The sequence below is a fragment of the Acanthaster planci genome, linkage group LG12, assembly GCF_054643075.1.
Source record: "Acanthaster planci isolate LZ-2023a linkage group LG12, COTS_SCS, whole genome shotgun sequence".
Classification (NCBI taxonomy): Eukaryota; Metazoa; Echinodermata; class Asteroidea; order Valvatida; family Acanthasteridae; genus Acanthaster; species Acanthaster planci.
The window spans coordinates 14,776,123-14,798,276 of NC_141788.1; the positions used below are offsets into that span (position 1 = coordinate 14,776,123).

At 39.4% G+C, this 22,154-nt stretch overlaps 1 protein-coding gene and 1 long non-coding RNA gene across 3 annotated transcripts; one reads left to right on the top strand and one right to left on the bottom strand.

Moving 5' to 3' along the window:
• The first annotated feature begins 1,928 nt into the window (after positions 1-1,928).
• LOC110987261 (uncharacterized) lies at positions 1,929-21,410 on the top strand. 2 transcript variants are annotated; one of them, XM_087144009.1, is made up of 13 exons: positions 1,929-2,221; positions 8,265-8,383; positions 9,101-9,187; positions 9,318-9,509; positions 10,109-10,227; positions 10,551-11,115; positions 13,260-13,404; positions 13,675-13,766; positions 15,234-15,398; positions 15,749-15,904; positions 16,812-16,895; positions 17,705-17,795; positions 18,005-21,410. In XM_087144009.1, exons 2-13 carry the CDS (start codon positions 8,287-8,289, stop codon positions 18,273-18,275), a joined length of 2,064 nt encoding a protein of 687 aa, XP_087000135.1. In that variant the 5' UTR covers positions 1,929-2,221; positions 8,265-8,286; the 3' UTR covers positions 18,276-21,410. The 2 variants fall into 2 exon arrangements, with proteins under 2 accessions (XP_087000135.1, XP_087000136.1); XM_087144010.1 differs by having other exon boundaries at positions 1,929-2,171.
• On the bottom strand, positions 4,511-6,280 carry LOC147797182 (uncharacterized). Its single transcript, XR_015427344.1, has 2 exons — positions 6,164-6,280; positions 4,511-5,419 (listed from the first exon to the last, which is right to left on the bottom strand). It is a non-coding gene; the product is annotated as an uncharacterized LOC147797182 (long non-coding RNA).
• Positions 21,411-22,154: the final 744 nt, after the last annotated feature.

Genomic DNA, 22,154 nt, shown 5'->3' on the forward strand with positions numbered 1-22,154 from the left:
GGCTACATCAACGTGCTCGACAACCATCTGCTCCCTTCTGACCACCGTTTGATTGGCACGGAATTCCTGTTTCAGCAGGATAATACCCCACCACACACTGCTAGAATTACACGGGAATATCTTGCCAATCAAACCCCAGATTTCGTCTGAGAGATGGGGGGTAGTTGGGACTTCCAGTTGATGGAATGGCCCGCCCAGAGCCCAGATCTGAATCTGCTGGAGAATTTGTGGAACGAGCTCGAGCGGCAACTCCATCGTGAAGTTCGCCCTCGAAATCAAGACCAGCTCTTTGAAATTCTCCATTGGATTTGGAAAGGCTTGGATCCTCAGATCCTGGCAAATTTAGTGGGTTCCATGGGCCGACGATGCCAAGCGGTCATTGATGCTGGTGGGGCTTATACGTGATACTGAATCACTGATTCACTCATCGTGTTTTTTCCGTTACATGGGCGCCGCCATATTGGATTTTCACATTGACTTTGTGTAGTTACAGAAGATTAAACGTCAATTTAATTACCCAAGGGACCCCAAACAAGTAATTTTCCTAGCGTAAGTGAATTTATATAAAATAATACATATTATTGTAAACACTGAAGTTGTTTGCTTGATTTAATCTGTATGCTTTATTTGAAAACTGACAGGACAAAACGTTTTTTATGGGTGCGTGCAAACTTTTGCTCGCCAGTGATTGGAACCATGTCATTGCTTTTTTAGTGTGCAATTCTTAACTACATCGAAAATGTGAGGAAATACAATTTTACATAAATCACAACTGCAAGTAAGATGAGGCAGCCAAATCATGATCCATACGTGTATTCTGTTTACAAGTCTTTGACGGTTATGCGGATATTAATTTATAGAAGTATATTTTTGAAAGATTAATGTCTTTTTGCCAGTGTCTGAAATAGTTTTCCCTGTGTAAATTGAGGTTTATTCACAGCGAGTGTCATGATGCTTGTGTATTTTTTGTCGAACCGTGCTATCTTGTTACTCTGAATGATTACTGCAAATTGTCAATTTCTTTCAGACCCTGTCTTGGAGTTTTTGCCACATTTATGTTGTAAATTGTCAGTTGTGACCTACCAATTATATAGATCAGCTGAGTGTAGAACATATGAACTAAGATCAAAAACAAGTTACCATGTCACTACTATGAGTCTGGCATCGGTGCGTAACTGGTCTATGCATGTTATTGGTAAGCATATAATATTAGTCTGTGTGGCAGAGTCAGTTATTGTGTTGTATGTTTTTAAGAGCATTGAACTACTAGGAATATCACCCCAGACATTGTTACTCTTGTATGAATGAAAACTGATATCCCTTTGGGGTAAAATGTATTAAAAGGTCCACTTGAAAATAAAAGATTTAAAATTGTCCATGTTGTTACAGACTAACTCTGGATGTTAGTGCTGTTGTAGCTTCTTCTGTTTGGATTTTTTTATTTGATTTATTTGCCCTTTCACATACAATAAATAATAATAAAAAGAATTGATGTATATATGTATTAATAAGCCTTGTAGACCAAAAATATATACATTGTACATAAAATTAAGATATTAAGACTATGGCTACATACATGTAATGAAAAAAATAAAGAGCAGGGATGACACAGAGAAGTTATAAAAGCTTATTTCCATTGTGGTTCAAAATTGTGAAAGATTTGCACATTGAAACTATTTCTGAGATTTAGGGAGGAATTTAATACACATAGCGGGCATGAAAGTGTACTCAGAAAAGACAGGTGCCAATTAACTCTGGGCTCCGTATAATCTGAAGTAGACCCAGGAGTATACGTAGGACCCTGTTCATCGGTCTAAATCTAATACTGTGTATCATTAAACTCTTGGGCAAGGGCAAACTTTTAAGTCGGCCGGTGGCGCTCTTCTTCTCGTATGAAGCAGGTGTATACCCGCCGCGGCCCAAATAGCCAATTACAGCCAGATATGGGACGAGAAAAACGGAGCGTGTATGTGTGTAGTACATACTCGTCTACGCAATATTGACAGTGTAATTTGCGTGGAGCCTGGGAACAGGACTATGTGCCCAATAGTGTATGTAGTCTACATACTCGGAACCAAATAGCATTGCACACAAGTCGTGACCGTGCTTCTCTAATCAAAATTACCGGCAAAGTTTTCGAGCTGACAAAAAGGATTACGGGTTAGGTGTTGGTGAGTACGAGTACGAGGGAATCGTGGACTTACATTATAAACTAAGCACGGTAAAAATTATGTATATTCTAAAACATAAATTAAATACATGTACCTCATTCATGTAATTTACCATTTTAACCCACCTGCCCACGATTTTGTCAGGGGCCTATGCTATGGGAATGACAGGGTTTGTTGTCCGTCGCGTTTCGGAATGTCAGCTTGGGAACACAGTGCACGACGAGCCCTATATAGGCCTGGGCCTCGATAGATGGAAAGATCAATAGAACAGAAAAAAAGTTGCATCCTGACTCCACTTTTCTCATCATACATGTATATCATCTCAATAAAAGTCAGTCATTACAGAAATGCTGGAAAGATGCGAATTCTGGACTGAGAAACATTTACCAGTGTTGTTGGGAAATACTTCGAAAATTCTCTTAACGGTGTCAGGTCAACTCGACCGTTTGTCAACTCAACTCGAGTCAACTTGACTCTCGACCAACTTGACTGCTGTTCCTTCAACTGTTAAGGTCAACTCGACTCTCGACCAACTTGACCATGCATTACCTAAATGTTGTTCTTTATTGTGTTGGCATGTTAATAAATACTGTAAAATCCTTAACAGCGAAAGGGCATAGAAGGAACACATTTTTCCTAGTTCTGGATCACGCGTGTAATTTGTTTAACTGTGGGGTTCGGGGTTCGTGCGTGCGTGCTTCTTCTCAAATTGGGAATATTATTTTTGAGTATGTCATTGAGGATTCATTGAGCCGAAATTACATGTAGCATCCATAATTTTCGCGATCTGGAACCGATCCGATCTTTATTTTTCCTCTTTTAATATCTATTTTTCAAAGAAAGTGTTTGTCTAATAAATTCGTAAATGGTCGAGTTGACTTGACTTTGAAGTCGAGTTGTTCAGTGGACAAGTTGGTTCAACGGTCGAGTTGGTCAGGAGTTGAGTTGAGTCAAGTTGGCAAACGGTCGAGTTGACCTACAATCCTCTTCACTCCTCATAGACTTTGAACACAACTGCTGAAGTGGAGTCAGGAAGCAACATTTTTTCCGTCATTACGATATTTACAGGACATGTATTTCAACTTAGAAAGAGTACATGTAGGCCTAAATACAGACGCTTTTTAAGTAGGCCATTAATAGTAGGCCTACTGTTAGCCCAGGTTGGATGTCGTCTAATTGCATTCTGACTATTAAACATCCAGGGTGTAAAAGTCCTCCCACAGTGCAAAATTTTGTTCAGCGTTTTTTTCTAACTTTTTTACCTGGCGAAGACAGCTCAAATGTTATTCACAAGTGCCTTTTACCCCGAATATCGTAAATGCTGCGTTGAGACAGTAGTTGAAATAACTTAATATGCCCATGGACAACGTATTTTGCAAGAAATTTAGTGCAACTCTATGCTTTCCGTCGTGAACGATCTACATTACGTTCATCTAGTACTAGAACGTGCACTTTCACGTGCACGAAATGCATAGTCGCCCTTTATGCATGTGCGGAAGAGCTGTGGGTATGAAAAAGTCGCAGATAAGGCTGTGTCTGAAACGGGCTTCCAAAGCTACGGTTACAGTGTACATGTAGGTCTGTGGTCCTACATATACATCTAGCTCTTGACAACATAACAGAATGTGGGCTGAGCTTGGAGGCCATTTCCACATGCGCAAATGCATACTACTAAATGAACGTAGATCGTTCACAAATTGCGACAGAAAGCGTGGAGTTTCATAAAATTTCCTGCAAAATAGATGTATGTTGTCCCCAGCCGTATTTGTGTAAGGACACAATACTGGCTAACAAAAATGGGACACATAGGTAAAAATTCAATCTAGTGAAAGGTGTTTAATTTACTTTTAAATTATGACAATGGACCACCCTCTATCAGAAAATAGCAATGGGAAGATAATCGGCCGAAGAAATTTTCTTCCATGCAGTGCTTTCTGTAGAGGGGGACCTCATAAGTTAACGTTGGTTACGGTGTCCACTTTGCAGTCAACCATGCAATAATAAAAGTCAAAGAAAAACAATGTGGAGTTGTATTGTTGTGGTTAAGCTTTTCCTCCTTTCTGAAAGTCATCTTTAAAAAAAAAGGTTAATTGTTACTAATTTTACGATATCTTAATAAGGTGGACACCGTAACTAACGTTAACAAGTGTACTTTTTCACACACAACAATTTTAAATGATTTGCAGTTTGATGACTTGAGGAAAACAGCTGGTTGCGAAGCTTGCAAGTACTTCAAAGAGGACATTATCATTGACAACCAAAGAACAGATACCCTCAATTTCAAAGATCTTTGTCCTGTAGTTTAACGTTAGTTACAAAAATGACACGGACACCAAAAATTTCGAATCAAAGCTAACATTTCATGTGACAAGTTTATTATGACTTGCTTTACTGGAGCCCTCAAGGTAGTTGCCTCACCTTCAGAAAATTGCCTATGTTACTATGTGCAGGTGTTAATACATGCACATGCTTTTTCATTTCTTGGGAGCATCTCTGTGATCTACATATCTGATAAGCCACTTCAGCCTATTTTTAGATGCCCTATATGCATGCAAGAAGGTTGCACATGAGCTTCACAGAAGTTGAAATCTTTGACATTGTGAACTTAAGTACATGTATGTATATTTAAATGTGCACCATTTGCAACATTAAACAATTCTGAGGAACAAGTAAATTGAGTCAATGACTATTTTATTTTTCATTCTAATCTTGTTTCTTAAAAACTGTATTTCATTGTGGAGGCTATACACTGACGATCCCATCTGAAGAACATGGCACATCTCATTAAATGAATTTCATTGAATTTATTCAGTTCGTGCCACCTGGGTGACTCATCTTTGCTGAAAAACTGATGAACTTTTGACTACAGACCTTAGACAAACCTCTGATGACATACTTAGACAAAACTACTTTTGGCAATAAACGTTTAAAAATACTTATTAGCATAGACACTGTATAGTGCATTAATTTTACCTACTTCTTTGCTGTCCAAGTGAAAGTGACGCAAAGATGGATCTGGAATAAGTGAACTTGGATTAACAACACACAGAATGAATTTCCTGTTAACGGTCAGATCTTTTTCCGAAACAAAACTTTGCTTATTTTTATTTGGACGATCCATGCAGTATATAACTGCCAGTTCATCACTAATGATGCGCTTGATGGCACCTGGATACTATGCATCCTCAAATGCGACGACAACTATATCCCCTGCAGTGAGCTGGCGATCGGCAGGCTCTTGTGGGGTCCTGAAATTACAGAAATGGCAACAGGAATGGTTGAAATCGAATAATCTTTGATTTAATTACTACTAAAGCTTCTTTCACAAGGACATGTGAATCTACAGACATATAATCTTATCCAACCATTGAATCTTTTTCTCCTTTCTGGCTTCTGAAATAAGATAGAAGAAAAATAAAATTCAAATAGAACAATTTTTTAACATAACCGGCAGTGGCTTGATTTGTAGAAACATAAAAAAAAAACTCTAACAAGACCCCAGGGGTTCCACAAAGGCAAGTTCCCCTATCTGTGTAAACATCACTTGCCTACGTGTTACATCAACTTCGCTCCATTTACTTTTAATTCACTGCGAACTCGCCCCCATACTATTGGATGACAAATGGGGCGAATTTTAATACGAATGGGGCGAAGTCGAAAGTGCCGGTGTGTAACGAACGTGAAACACTGATGTTTTCTTGAACTTGGCAAGTCTATTCTTTAAGTTTGTTCATTTTTGTGATGGACTTTAGCTTAAAAAGTGTAAATTATTTGTCGTTTTGCAATTTCAAGCGGGACTTCAGATGTTTACTATTTTTTTCTTCTGTTCGTTAAACATGGACACGATTCACACGAAACCATCCAAGCGGTCCGCTACAAAGCCCAAAAATCCACCCATTGACTATCCATTAAAATCTTCCCTTTTACAATGCCATCTGACCTCTTTTCACAAAAAAATACAGAAAATAAAATCTATTTAATTTGATACAAACCTTTTGGCTGCTCTTTTTCCGGATATTGGCTGCTCTTTTCCTGATTGTTGGAGGGAAAGCTGTCGCGCGCAGCAACTTTCTCCGTTCGTTACAAAGAGACGCGAAAGCGGCGCGCGGTGGACACGTGGCTTAAAATAGCTTTATCTCAGAAAAGACGTATTCGAGCCTAAAACAATTGACCTTTAGGTCATCCATGCAGGGTACCATTGCACGTGTACGACCACTAGTCAGACTGCGTTGATCACCAGTTAAAACATGTGGACATTTTACGTTAGTTACAAAATGGACACGAAAATTATCGCGATCGATATGCTGATGTTTTCTCATCCTCGAGGGGAATTATGGTCTAGCACACATTTTACACGATGTTTATTAAGCTCATTTCGAATAAAAATGGCTTTTACAGGTAAGGGTGAGGCTTGTAAATGATGATTCTGGCCCTTTTCGTCATGGTATGGTGTGGTGGACACGATGTGAAACGAACGTTAACGCAGGTTCAGCTGCCATTTTGGAGCGTGGATTTATTTTTTTTTTTTGTAAAGGGCCAAAATATTACTTCATTGCTTAACTCAAAAAATATGACCATTGTGATAAAATACGTGAGCTATAAGTAAAGTAGTTGAGTTCATTAAATTTTGTTCAAGCAATGTCCCATTTTTGGGCGCCATTTTGAACTAAAATTTGCTCTTCAACGTGAATAAAAATTATAGACTCGCATTTACACTGAATTATTTATCTTTATTTATCTCTCAAATACATGTACAACTATAATCTCAAGCAAACATTGCTTGAAAATGGTTACTTCATCTGATAAATTAAAGTTCATTTTTTGCATCATGAAAGTTGGCCAGTATTGTGACCTTACACATTTAGTAATTTCAACACAACTTGGAATTCTGGATACAAGGCACTTGTGAACTACATTTGAGCTGTCTTCGCCAGGTAAAAATGTGAGGAAAAACATTGTAAATGTTGTGGGGGGGTCCAACTACCCCAAAACTGTGGGATCTGGCATCTGCCCCAATCTCAAGCAGACATCTGGCATGTCAGGACATGCAAAGCAGGGGCAGATCCACAATTTTCCTAAAAGGGGGTGCAGTGATCCTGGATTGCCAAAAAAGGAGAGGGGACGGACTTAAGCTGTAATGGTAAAATGCCCATATGGCGTGGGGTCGGGAGCCATTTCAATTTTTACAGCGGATCTATCCGCGTCCCGGTGCGAAGGGGTTAAAACTGGCAATTTCCTCTCTTCTGTTTCCCCTGGCCTACAAGGTATATGTACATATACTGAGCCAGTTTGCACAGTACCTTGAGGAACCCTTGGCTTCATTACCAGAAAGAATTAATAAATCAAATATCTAAATACGTCTTCAGAAAAAACTTTCTGCCTGTTTGCTGTAAATGAATTCCATTTTTTAAATATTGTCCACACTTGTATACAAGAGCCAGGGTCTGCCTTCTTTCACCGTGTTTGCTCAAGCATGGGCGGGGAATAATAGCTGAAAAGCGGGCTGAGGATCTCAATTTTCACGGCGGCTATAGCCGCATCCCGGCACGAAGGGGTTAAATGGCCATTTCAGGTTTTACGAGTCCAATTAATAAAAAAAATTAAGAGTAATTTAAAAATAATGAGAAATATCCTTACTATTGAGAAGAGTTTGGCTTCAATAAATTAGAGGCAAAGGGGCCATGATTTGCCTTGGATTATACCACAGAGCATCTACAATCCAAAATTTTCCCAGGGCCCTTAAGCCAGTAAGCAGGCCCCAGACCCCAGGCAGTAAGAGCTTTGCGCTCTGCACTAGTAGTAGTCTCCCCATGATAAATTTCATCACAAATTGTTTTCAGTTTTTTTTCTTCATGCCCGTACACATGCCTGCTATGGTTGTTTTTACAGCTGCTAGAAGATTCTTTGAAATGCAGCTGCAGTTTATTTTCTTGTGGTGCCCCCTTGAAAACACGTGTGCACCCCTGAAGTGCCCCTAGAAATTTAGCCCTAGGTATGCCACTGCCTGGCTGACAATGGACTGTAAATTGACTTTTTTCAAACACCGACCCAAGTAGCCTGGGAAGTAACAGTGTCTCCTTCCTCATTGCTTAGCGTTTTAGCTGAAGTGAAGATAATGCAGTTTGCAGAAGTTGCAAGTCTGAAGTTGCTTTGCTTGAAACAGTTCTCCAAAATGGTGGCAGGAAATCGCATTCACCTTCATATTCTAGAAGGTGGGTGATGAATGTGATCGAGAAATGAAAACAGTGTTGGTCTTACATTCAGCACTGTTTGCAACTACTTGTAAAATGATGTAATTACATGTACATGTAACTCCTTTTCCCCTGAGATGTACATACATATACATGTACCTCTATTTAGGTACAGGGTAGTTAGAGCAGTTCTCAGAGTAATACTTATAGTTCTCGGGTAGCACTTTTACTGTTGTACTTGGCAAAGTCCAAACGTTAAATGTAATACCAAGAAAACTTGATGTGCATGTGCAATGTAGGTGCATATCAATGCCAAAGTATATAGTTCAAGTAGAAAGGAACCATGATGTTTATTGTGTGCTCTGCCAAAATGTCACTGTCTTGGTCAACATCTTCAGGTCATAACTCAGTGCACAGACTTTGTACATGTATAGGAATACATTGCATTGCTTTGACGTTACTGCAGCCTGCATGTCAACAGCCAATCTTGACACTTAATGACTTAATGAATTGGCTACACTTTTTGGAAAGAACTACCAAGTGCAACATATTGCTTGCATTTCTTTTTCCCAGAAAGTGGAGAGAGGCAGAGTGATGAACCCCATGGTTCTAGGGTAGAGGTAACTCAGGAGTAGACATGTACATGTAATTAACTCAGCATAATTGGATATGCTGACAGCTAACACGAAACACTTCTCCATTTGTTTCACATGATACATGTACATGTACATATTTCAGAATTCCCCTCTCGTCTCCTGAGAGACCTTGTGCCTGTGCTGAGCATAAATGACTTGGCGAGACTACATCGAATTCTCCGAGAGAAAGGTAAATCCATCCTCCCTCTTCTCTCAGCTCCAGTCTTGGGCCATTGGTAATTTATTCATTTTTAGTTACTTTACAAAAAAAGGTAATCTGAAGTAGGCTGTTTTTGTTTTTTCTCCCATTTTTTTCCTAGGTATTGGTGTGCAACAATACTGGCTGAAGTTTTATCGTCAGGCTTTCCAGGAAGACAGATTGGCGAGACAGTGTTCTTGTGATGACAGCAATTTGGCCAGTTTGGACTGGAGACAGAGGCTTCTTGAAAAGAGGTGTGAACAAGAGCTCCTGAAGTTAGGTCCCTCACCAAGTGAGGGAACAGAAGAGCAAGGTGAGCGATCATTGTGCCTCTGAGCAGACAATTTATTCTATACTAATGCTCTGAAGTCATGTTTATTAACTGCTGTTATTTAGCCAATAAAAAAAACATTTTCTTGATCTCACTTACATGTACTTGCATTTCCCCACCATTCGCTTTTTGGAGGGGGAGGGTTTATGGTTAAAGTTCAAACACAGTTTGAATTTTGATGTTTTAACAACATGTACACATATTGGTCTAGGCAAGTTAAAAACCAGTTTAATGGTTAAAGACTCTTTATATTAAGTATAGTTTAAGTATCAGCAAATATTGGAAGGAGGAAAGCTGTTGGCTTTTCCGAACTCCTTTGTCAAGAGTTTATAAAAAATCAACCAATTACAAATGACTGCATCTTCTGTTCTAAAACTAGAGAAACCAACGTTGTAGCTTATATTCATCTCTACCCACTACATGTAATTCTTTACACCAAATCACAGTCCAATTTTAAGAATTTGTATTTGTTAATTTGTGATCATCCACAGCACAAGAGATGCCATACCAGTTTGTTTAAAACACATTGTAACTTCATAATAGGAGCCTCTTTACTCCCAGAGTCTGTCTACTTATTGCAGACACATTGAGTTTGAAGATTTTGGACATTTTACGGAATCCACTCTCCACTCATGGACCGCTGGATGATTTCTTCCCGTCTTTGGTAGTTCTTCACAGTGATCTTCTTCCCTATGTTCAGGTCAGTAAACAAACTTAAATGTATGTACGTGTGTCATTATGACGGGACTCTGTGCTACTTTGGAAAGTAATGCCTAACATTCTCAGGCATTGTTGTTGGGGACTTTTCTTTGACTTTAACTTTCTAGGAGAACCAGGTCTTTCAAAACTTGCAGTTGCTGGGTTCTACCATCCTGGATCCTTTTCAAAGTCCTCAGTTAAACTTTTGGTTTTGTTTTGAATGGTCGAGGTGTGCATTAGTCTGCTGACACACATATGTATCTGTTTTGAAGTCAGTTGAAATCACAAGATCAGCAGTTGGTTTTTCATTTGTTCTCTTTGCAGAGGAATGAGGAGATAATGAAGATTCTACAGAAGAGTTTGAGAGAGCTGGTGCTGACTGACTACCTGCCCAAGCATGAGAGCATCTTGCAGAGGTTCCTGGAGTTTCTGATTCATCAGGGTGTCTTGAGAAAGTTCACTCTGAAAAATCCTGTGTGTGAGACAGCCAGTAACTTTTTCAACATCCTCAAAGTGTGTGCTGGAGTGCACGACGAGATCCCAGAAAGTGGCTGTGGACGTGTTGCAGTGTCGTGCTGTGGAGGAGAATGCTGCGAACCACTGAGGTCTCACTCGGAATCAACTAGGACCAAGGAGGCACCTTGCGCTGGACCACCACTCTGCCAGATATCTCAAGGGGAGGCTGTAGGTTTGCAACAGCAGCAGGACCCATACAGTTCTAGTGCCCAGCCAAATAAAATAAATATGACTGCCAACCACTGCATACAGCATCTGGTCTTGTGCGATTGTTTCTTCAACAATGAGCGAGATCACGTGCAGATGCTGGAGAAGCTGTTTAGCATATGGCCAGGCCTGAGAGAACTGGAATTTGCGAACTCTACGAAGAGTGGTAACTTGGTTTGTGTTGGCCTTTGTTTGACTTTGTTTTAATTTTTCCCATGATTCATTAGCCAATTGTATGCATCTACAGAGATTTGCTGAAATCACTTTTAGATGGCATATGTTTATTAGGCCATGTCCAAAATGGATGGAACAGCAGGCCGTGACGAATCACCTGTCCGATAGCCCTAGGCAATCAAATTTTCATTCAAGCAATTAAAAGTCTGACTAGCTGTGTCTTTAGCTTATATCTTATATCACCAAACATCTTTCAATACCCTTTTCCCACATTAAAATGCTGGTTTTTATTGTTTCGTCACATTTGCAAGGTTTGAAAAGAAACTTCTGTTCCCATTCATGTTTCGCTCTCGCAGTGGTGAAAATACATGCGCAAAGCTCAATACATTAAATGAAGCTGTGCTGGTTCCTGATGCGTTGCACCCATGCAAAAGAATTCATGATGGAAATGTAGCAACCGGAACCAGTCTGTACATGTACTGTACGTTGGGCAACACACACATGAAACTCTAACACTGCCTAAAGGTGCCAGTCAAAAAAACATCAATGTTGCAAGATGTTTTCTGCAAGTAAATTCACATGACTTGGTCTGTTATTTATTTATGTATTTTCTGTGTTCGTGGGTTTAATTTGAAGTTGTTTTGCTCGTACTTGGAGCGATTTGGGTTGGCAAAGTGGTTCTTTCCTCGCTTTCCACCTCTGTGGTCCGGGTTCGATTCCCAGCTCGGTCCACATGTGGATTGGGTTCTCAGTCCCTACCTGATTCCGTGGGTTTTACCCAGAATATTCCTCTGGGGTTTTCCTCTCACCCCTAAAACTGTAACTGCTTCTCATTGTCTCCTCAGTCTCTACAGGTTTCCTTTTGAGGTATCCTTGGTGCCATTACCAGAAAAAATAATAATAACAAATTTCCTACTGCGGCGCAAGGTTTATTGCCAGCTGGTCTGGATGCATCATGCATCTTACCACGCTTACCACGTGATACACAGACATTGTTGGCCAGCCTTAGTGAATTGTCGACTGTAGAAATTTTTACATAGATAAAGACAGTTCATCACTTTTTGAGATAATTTTGGAAGCTGTCATCTCCATTCAGTGTTCATGCCATTCAATCAGCACAAGGAATTGACCTAAAAAAACAAAAAGTTTTCTGACCTATCAACCCAATTTTTGAGAGACATGGAAGCACAACTATTTTTGGCCTGATACAAGACTACATGTATGTGCATGCAGTAGGCCTAAGTTAAAGAACTACAGTAATTGTGGATTCCGAGAAATCTTGGGCAATTGTTGATCCTATTTGGGCAAGCAAATTTAAGGCATGGCCTGCCCAGTTGGCAAGGTTAAAAATTGTGGCAGCCTGCGGAACTGTTACTAAATGATCAGTAAAAATGGCTAAACCAGCTTTGGAAAAGATGAATTAGGTATTCTGAAAAGTTAACAGGGTGTTTTTCATTTATACTTGAATGTATTGCTAAAATTGGTTGTCAGCCGTGGAAGATCCAACGAAAGAAATGGTATGTTGAGAAAAAGTTGCCCTAATAGTTTGATTTAAGGACCGAGCATTTTGTGTGATCTGCATAATCGTTTACTTGGATTTCACTTTGACCAAAACAAACTCACTAACACTTTTGCTGTCTTTATGTAAGATTCAGTGCAGTCAATTCACAACACAGTGAGCCATCAAGAGGTTGTCATGGAGAGGTTTTTGTTGTGCATTACTGGATAAATAGTCTACAAAGGCTCACTCGCTGACTGCGCTGTACATGGGAAACTTCAATTTTTCCAAATACTTGTTTACAGCGATTGAAAAATTGAAATGTTTTATTTCAGTTGGGTGTTACATGTACACGTAAGTCGTCTTAAAGATGGTTTTGTGTGGTGCAGGGACCGACTCAATCAAATATCCCCAAGTTACTGATACATGCACATACCAAAGTGAGCTCAATCGCGGCAGCATGTTGACGTTAAATTTTAAAAGTGGCCTGTTTGTGGCAAACTCTTGGTGGCGCTCTGTATTGTGAATTGCCCTCATTGGCAAACATGAGCAGTCTAAAGCATCTGATCTTGAGCCTTCCATAATAGAAAATGTTGTGTAGAGTGACAAAGTTTCGTCTTGTTTGACATTCTTTCCAGGAGGAACTTGGGAGAAACCTTGTATCAGGGCTCTTATAGGCCTGATTAGGGGACAGAGGCCCACTCCTTCATTGCAGAGGCTGCGCATTCAGGAGAGCTCTTTCGATGAACATTGGCTACTCTGCATGAGTGATCTGTTAATGAGGTTAGTCTCATTGTCAGAGGGGCTTGTAAAATCTCAGACGCTCTATGTGTTGTTCCTTTTGGCAATCCCAAATAGCAGTTTCCATGGCTGATGTGAGGAGCCTGTTCTGTTTGGTTGGGCTGGCTTACATGTAGGTTTGTCTTGTCTTTGGTCTTTTGTTTTTAGTGTTTTGTTTCTTGTTTTTAATTTTTGTTTTGTTTGTTTCTCTAGCATCCCCCAACTTCTATTTTATCTCTGAGGTTTTGTGGGGATCCTCATTTTTTCCTACAGATCAGAGTTCAAGACACTTGAGCTGGAGGGCACTAATTTTCGATTCCTTATCAGAGACTCGGAAGGCGGGAGGCCATGTCTGCCAAAAGATGGTCAGCTCACAAACTACCTGCTTTTCTCGATTTTTCTTTTTTTGTGTTTCACTTGGCTGACGCTGTTGTGGTAGCAGTGATCACTCCCTGGGTGCCTGCTAGAGTGTTGAAAAATATGAGGTTGTGATGAGAAACGCTACTCAAATGTTGTACAAATGAAATGCTCTAACTCAAATAAGCCAGTGTTTGTAGCATTTTGCTGTGCATCAAATGTTTGCTACCGTATCTTGCCATGTCAAAGTTGAAGTTTTCTGTCAGTATACTATCATCCATACGTTGTTAGGCCTCGTATTTAGTAACAGATGAACCTCCTGCCTCCTAATATTATTTATTATTACATGTACTATGTACTTTAGAATGCAATTTTTGTCTTAATATAAACCTGCAAAATGCACCGTTGTATCTCAGTGAACCTTATTTTCAACTTTTGTTTCACTATTTCAAAGGATATTTTACTTCCCTTTTTGTTTTTATGCTAATGAGTATTTTTATATTCATGAGCAAAAGTGTGATGTCATCTCAGGAAGAAACCTCAATGTTACATTGGTATACAGTGGAACGCCGCTATAACGAACAAGATAGGGTCCACGCTAAATGTTCTGTACAGCGGTCGTTCGGTATAGCGAACTTAACTGCCAAACGTTTCGTTGCCATGTTGAATAGTGCCCTCTCTTGTCTAACTGAAGTGCACCCTGTTGTGATACCTTAGGTCGCTGTTTTCGTGATGTTTTGCCGTTGCATTCAAGTTTAAGGTTTCTAGAAATGTATCTGTTAATTATTTTTGTTAAACTTTTTTGTTAAAATTGATATCAAGTTTATCCTAAAACTTGTGAAACTACTGCTCAGGATCGATCTCTGATGCATGCTGTGGCGAATCTCGATTAATTTGTGTATCAGCGGCACCCTCTTTAGAATATTGTTAGTGCTATGCCACCGTGCACGTACTACTACGTGCGGTTTTCTTCCGCACCCAATTATATGGGATCGCAAAACCAGTGTCTATTCAATACCGTTGACAACTAGTGGCTTTCCCTTCTAATCCTTGGGGAAATAATGGCCACTTGTCACTTTCCAACATAAAAAAACACTGACTGTTTTATCATATTGACATTCGGGAATTACAAATGGCAACTGAATAGTGTTCGGTTAGTTCTGTGCACCAATTATTGGGAGCCAAGGTACGATGTTCGGTACAGCCGAATGTTCGGTATAGCGGTGATCAGTATAGTGGCATTCCACTGTACACAAAAAGTACTGCATACAATACTGCAAAAAAATTTCAGCTATACTTTAATGATTTCCATTTTACTACTCGTTTTTGTTTTTACCACCCAGTAATCAGTTTCAAATATAAACATTGGGACATTTGATCAAGGAGCAAATCTTTGAATAATAGGCACAGACCTGTTTATTACTTTCGTTGTGATTCATAGTTTGATCTCATTCTACTCGTGCCCTTTGGAACAGTTTTCGCTCACATGAATGTGGTTGATATGAAGTACCACCAGCTGGTTTCCCCCCACTACCTGGAGTGCGCCCTCTTGCATCCAGATTGTACCATCACCGTGCTAAACCTGGAGTACTGCCAGCTAAGGACACCACTGGTGGACAGCCTTTTTGTTCATGCCAAAGGTGGTTTTTGATTTTATTTTGTCATTTTTTTTCTGGGTGGAGGGAAGGGGTTCAAGTTATGAATACTGAACAATCTGTGATTAATTGATTCTCTTGTTCCTGTCTAGTATGCGTCACTTTGTTGTATTTTTTAATAATCTACCCTTAGTAATTAGTTAACTGTAAAGGTTAACTTATTTATGATTTTGTATGGAATAGTGTGATGTAACAGCTTCACTCCCAAGATTATTTCACAACTCACTGGCCCCAGACATAAAAGTTCTGTATTACTGAAACTTACATATCGAGATCACCGACGTGTAAGTTGGATGTAATGAACGATAATGTTGAGTGGGTCTTCTTCCCTCCAGACAGCAAATGTCTTCGTGAATTGAGTGTGGTGCGTAATGGATATTGCCCTCACAGGAGTCATTACACTCCAGCTGGTTATTCTGGCCTGGCCCAACTCATGCAAAGTGGCCGTCTCACCAAATTGAATTTAGGTGGATGTAGTTTTGCACTAACAGGTATGTCTAGATTTGGATTTTTGTCTAGATTTCTTTTTAAAGGGTTGTGTTTTCTTCAAAGTTCTCCTCCAAACTTCTCCAAAACTTTCGATTCAAATTAGAAAAGCTTTTAAGGAATTACAAGTTTTCCTAATTTAAGCGGGTAATTTATTTCTGTGAATTACCTTGTCCAGTTTGGTGGTTGATATGACAAGGATTTTGGGTAGCCAGTAAAATCACCCATGAATTTGAAATTAATTTTTTTGTTTAAGGAGCACCTCTACAGAAAAAAGCCCTTTCTAGCTTGTTATAGTTGAGCTGTGGATGCTTCCATATTTATTTGAACAGATAAAATCAGAGAAAACATGCTTTCCTTAGAGGTGCTCTTTGATTTAGGGTTTCAGAAGTGTTTGCATCCTTCAAAACTCACATTCCATATTTAGTTATAATAATTATAATGATAAACGTATTAATAATGCAGACATGTCCACCAAGGACTGGTACCTAATGTGCATAATTATTATCTTTATTATCGCTGCTCACTAGGCCCAGAAACTTTCCTAAAATCAACTCTGCTCCCTGGGGAGTATACAGTGCTGTCATTTCAGACACAAACAGCTAATCAAACACACTAACTTTCTGCCTGTTCTCCTGGAGGAATCCATTGACACCCCTGGGTGGAGAGAGAGAGACCCAAGGGGGGGGGGGTAAAGTAACTTGCCCAAGGACATAACAAATGCCCATCATTAAGATTGAGCACTCATCATACTACCCCATTATCATACTGTGATTGGCCTACAGTAACCACCTTGTCACAAGTCCCCAGTGTTGGATGTTTTGTGTCAGTTGTTGGCAGCCTATGGCAAGTCTCATTACAGCTTCTGTAGCATTGGTGCATGGGTTTTTAAACTTCTTTTTTCTGACGTAGGTTGGGCCCATGCCACAGATTTTGTGGAAGCCTTGCGTCTCAACTTTTCTCTTCGTCAGCTTCTCCTAGAGGACAATTGTTTGAGTGAGTACCAGAATACACTCTGTATGGAGGGTACTTGTTGGCATAAATGTCAACAGTGCACGTTCTTGTGTCAAGTTACATTTAATTCCACTGAAGTAGAGGCCCAATGTCATAGCGTTTTGATTAGTTGAGACCTCAAATGAGACAAATGTGGAATACATCAATAAAGATGCAAATAGTAAAATATTTATGCTTAAAATTACTGAAGAAATTTAACTTACCTATTTCTGACTCGTTAACAGTTTTCATGTGTGATGGTTATATTTGCCCAATCATGGATTATACTACACTGGTTTGGAATGCTGGGTTAACTAAAGCTTAGGTTGAGAAATTGGGGAGCATTATAAAATGTGCGCTGGAAATCATTTTGGGATTTGATTACATGTATTTTGACTATGGACAGGCCCTAATGAAACGTAATCTTGTCTCTTTACAAAACCATCAAAGTGACCAATATTTTGACTTTGCATTAAAATTGAAGACCTCAAGCATGTTTCATGAGTTGTCACCCCAGCCAAAACCAAGTCAGGTGCAATACCAACTCCAAAATGCCAGTATCTTATCAACAATATTATTAATTCTTGTGCTTTCTTAATCAGTGTTCTGTAATTTTATATTTTTATTTTGTATCCAGTTGTTGTAGTGTGATTTTTCATGTTTTAATCTGTTGTTCCAACATATGTTTACATATTTGATGTATGCAGCATGGCAATTTAGCCTTCGGGCTACAAACACAGTGTTTTAATAAACCATAAAAACAATTGCACAACTCACTGTTCTCTTTTTTGTCATTTTGGGATACCTCACAGCTGATGAGTGTCTACTTCTGCTTGCCACTGCCTTTGTGAACTCCTCCCCAGAAACCAACAGTCAAGCCTCCAACTTGTGCCTAGACATCAGGTGAGCATGTAGGTGTAGGTCTCGGGGGGGGGGGGGAATCTGAGAACATACTTCTTGATGAGAGAGCTTGTGTATGTATGCATTGCCTTTGACCCTTCCTTCCCCCTGCACACAACCTGTATGCAGTGTCTGCAACCCCTCCTTCTTCATGTGGACATACTTCATGGACATTGCCTAACCAACTAAGCTTATTTCTCTTCACATTATAGCTTCAACAGTGAAATTACCCACGATGGGATGGACAGGTTCAGCCAAGCAATCCTAGCAAGCACCAAGCAAGGTCGCCGAAGCAGCCGTCTCTGCCACCTGACATTGACGAAGGAAGAAGGGGAGAATGTCCCCGGTGTGCACTGGGAGCTGGCTGAGCTGATAAAATTGACCGTCAATCACAATGCGTCCTTCGTGGTGCCCCTTAATTCTGACCGTGGACACATCTCGGATTATAGAAGCTGGACGACGGAGCATCAGTCACAGACTTGAGGGAGAGAAACTCTTTTCCCCATCTGAATTTTGGTTCACAGGAACCACAGCTTCAGTCCTTCATTTTTAAGGAGCGTGATCACACAGGTGCTTTACCGTGCTCCTCGACAGTCCTGAAGGAGCGTAAAAATCCCGCTTCTAAAAAATCTAATGGCACTTTACAAGTTATGAACAATATGACAAAAACAGTGGATAGCATCTCCAAAAGAGGACTGTGATTGGTGTGTGACTTACGATTTCACATTTATCCTGCCACTTCATACATAGGCCTATAATTATTGTACGAATATGATCACTGTGTAGCGAGCGCGGCCTACTTTCGGACCGGCCAGCCGGCCCTCACGCACGTATAGCATGCACACTGTATGTGTACAGTACTACATATACTTGCATGTCCATGTATGCTGCACGCAGTTTTGCTGTAAGTGGTAGTCTGTTACATGTTTTGAGTGGTCAGTTGAATTTTCAGTGAGAAAAGATTCAATCATTATCGATCTACTTTACAGGGCGCTTAAGCAGATAGCGGTGTACCATAAGCTGTGGTCGTCATGAAAACGTTACTCCCTGCATACATACAGCGTGTGTGCCCATTGAATTCACGCAGGAACCACCCCAGCGTGTCGGACCATAATCAAATGTAAACATTGTCATGTTCGCATGTGGGTGCACGCGTGTTGGTTTGACGTTTTCCCATTCTGATTGAGGTGGGTTTGTTACAGTCTGCATCAACTAAACAAAGTTGAAGTATAGTTTAAACTTGCAAATCCCCTTCGGGTTTTGTTTTTAAAGAAATGCTCAAATCGGGATGAAAAAGGTTCACTGCCACTTTTATTTAAATTGAACTACAACTATTAAACTGTGTTGAATTGTAGGTTGAAACTTACATCTGTACATGTAACATCATCAGCTGGGCCTTAATTTTTCATTTGCAAGTATAAAAATTGTAAGAAAGAAAAAGAAAACAAGTGCTGAGATGATACTATGTATGTGTTGTAAACCCATGTTTCTAACTGAACTTAAAATGAATTTAATTTTAAAAACTGCCCCAAGAACATTATAAACCATCAGAGAAAGTGGAAACAATATAGACCCCCAGGGTACAAACAATCGTTTGACCTTGTTTTCGACTTCTGTTAATTGGTTTATTAAGGAGAGTGATTTACTCTCCTGAGAGATTTGAGGAGAGCGATTTATAGCTCTCCTGGATTTTCTTAAAATGAAGGACTGCAGCTTTGGACCTCTGTGGTCAATTTCTGGCCACCACAAAATGTTACTACATGTACATCTTTATTGATGAGAACTAAGTCATTGCTTTTTCAGTGTGCACTCCTGAACCACATGCAAAATGTAAGGATATTCAATTTTACATAAATTACAACTGCAAGTACATGTAAGATGAGGCTAGTGTTCTTTTTTATATGTGGGAGGAAAATTCCAGAGAAATATTCTCAGGGTGGGAATTTTATATTTAATTTGCTAAATGTTCAGCAAAATTAATGTTTACCCAACATTTTACAGCACATACGAAAAAATTTGTTCCATTGGCGAAGAGATGATCATTATCATAACTGGCTGGCAGTAAATCTTTCACAAGCCAGAGGTGTTCTAAAAGACCTATTACCTGAGGCTGAACCCAAACAGAGACTTTGTGATACTCAAGAGAATGCACTGCGTCCATCAGAACAATAGAGCTGTCACTCACTCTCCAAAAAGGCTTTTCTCACTGTGCTGGAATAAATTTATGTGTATTTAAAAAAAAAAATTCTAGACGGTGATGTGATGTCAAAGGAAAATGGGAACTGACATGGAGAATTCTCCCATTTTGTGTTCACAGTTTCTTAGATTCAGTGTGTGTTTATTTTAACCCCTAAATCATGATACCCACATGTATTTTGCAATTCTGTGACAGTTGTACAGTTAGTTAGAAGTGTATTTTTTGAAAGATTTATGTCTTTTCTCTGATACCTGAAATAGTTGAGTAAATGGAAGTTTATTCATAGCGAAGTGTCATGATAAATGTATCGTAATGGCAATCTATCAGAGGCCAACCGCCAGTAAGGGGCACTAGCTATATGTACATTAAATGTAAATATAGCTAGCCCCCCTTACTTAGTGGAAAATGAAACAATGAAAATACAAGAAAGGAAATCATGTACCTTTTATCAACTGAAATAACTAATTTAATAGGTGCTTCTTCCTCTACAGACAGATATGATTAGAGCTCCAGGGAAGGGCTGGTTAGGTATAAATTGGAGGATAAATATTTGGCATATAAAAATAAAAAGAATACATGTAGTTACTGGCAGAGCACATATTATGAAGGCATGGGATGACTACGGTGAAACACCGTATTCTGGGTGTGGCAAGGGCCAGAACAAGTCAAAACTACATGAAATGAAATTGGAACATGGATCACAGAAAGACCACGCGGATCACTGAACCCCTTCCAAAAAATGAATGGTGGTGTAAAGCAACACCAATTCAGACATTTCAAATAACTAAAGATACATAGATAAAATGAATAGCCACCAATGTGCTGAAAATGTGAGATAAAATTAAACACCACCTTCCACTTCCACACCCTAGCCGCAAGTCCACACCCAGACTATGCTGCAGGTAGATTTGATAGCCTGCAGTGAAAGCTATTCTAAAGGAATGTAACATAACTCCTTATACAAAAGAAGGGAATTCCTAAAACTGCAGTCAACAAAACAGACTAACATTTCAGAACACACAGAGCTAGACCAGGGCTCCACGGTGAAATTGAAGAATACAAGGTTAATCAACAATAGGGTCCTGCAGTGCCATGGCCAGAAGGCTATATCCTGCTTTAAAGGAACAGCTCCTTGCCATAAAAAATAATAGACTCAAATTTTGTTACAATATTTTGGTGTAATTGGGTCATTTTAGTACTCTGAATGATCCACTGCAAAATGTTAATTCCTGAAAAGGCGTTTTTCTATTGCCAGGCCCCGTCTTGTAATTTCTTGCTACCCTCTGCATATATAAATTATGTGTATGTGTAATAAATTATGTAAATTGTCAGTTGTGACCCGCCAATTATTTTACAGAATAGCCGAGACATTTGAACTAAAATAAAAAAGAAGTTACCATGTCACTACTATGAGCCCACCATTGGTGCTTTACTGGTCCACATCTGTTTTGCTAAGCATGTAATATTCGTAGCATAAGTTCAAGTTTTAGTCTGTGCATGGTCTGTGGCAATCAACTATTATGGTTTATGTTTTGTAAGAGCATTGAACTACTAGGAATATCACCCCAGACATTAATTGTTACTCTTGTTTGAATGAAAACTGACATCCCGTTGGGGTAAAATGTATTAAAACGTCCACTTGAAAAACAAAAACGAAAATTGCTGTTGCTGTGATGACAATGAGGGAATGTAGAGGTCCTTCAGGTTTTGATTATTTGATTTGACCGATTTGCCTTCCCACATATAATAAAATAATACAAAGAATAAATGCATATGCATTAATAAGGAGATAACGAAAAAACAATGAATATACATAAAACTAAGACATCAAGACTTTGGCTACAAAATTACATGTGATACAAAACAAAAACTTTTGTAGAAAGAGCAGGGATGACGCAAGGAAGTTATAAAAACTAATTACTTCCATTGCGGTTCCAAATTGCAAAACCAAGATTTGCTCATTGAAAATATTTCTGAGATTTAGGCTGGATTTTTTTACCACAGCAGGCGTGAAAGTCTATTCACAAAAGACGGGTGTCAACATTGACCTCCATATTATCTGATAATCTGATCAGCACTGGCCCCAAAATCTTGGGCAAACAGAGGCAGCATCCGAATCTCTAGTCTAGAGCTAGGTCTAGGTCTTCGCTCCATTGGAAATATGT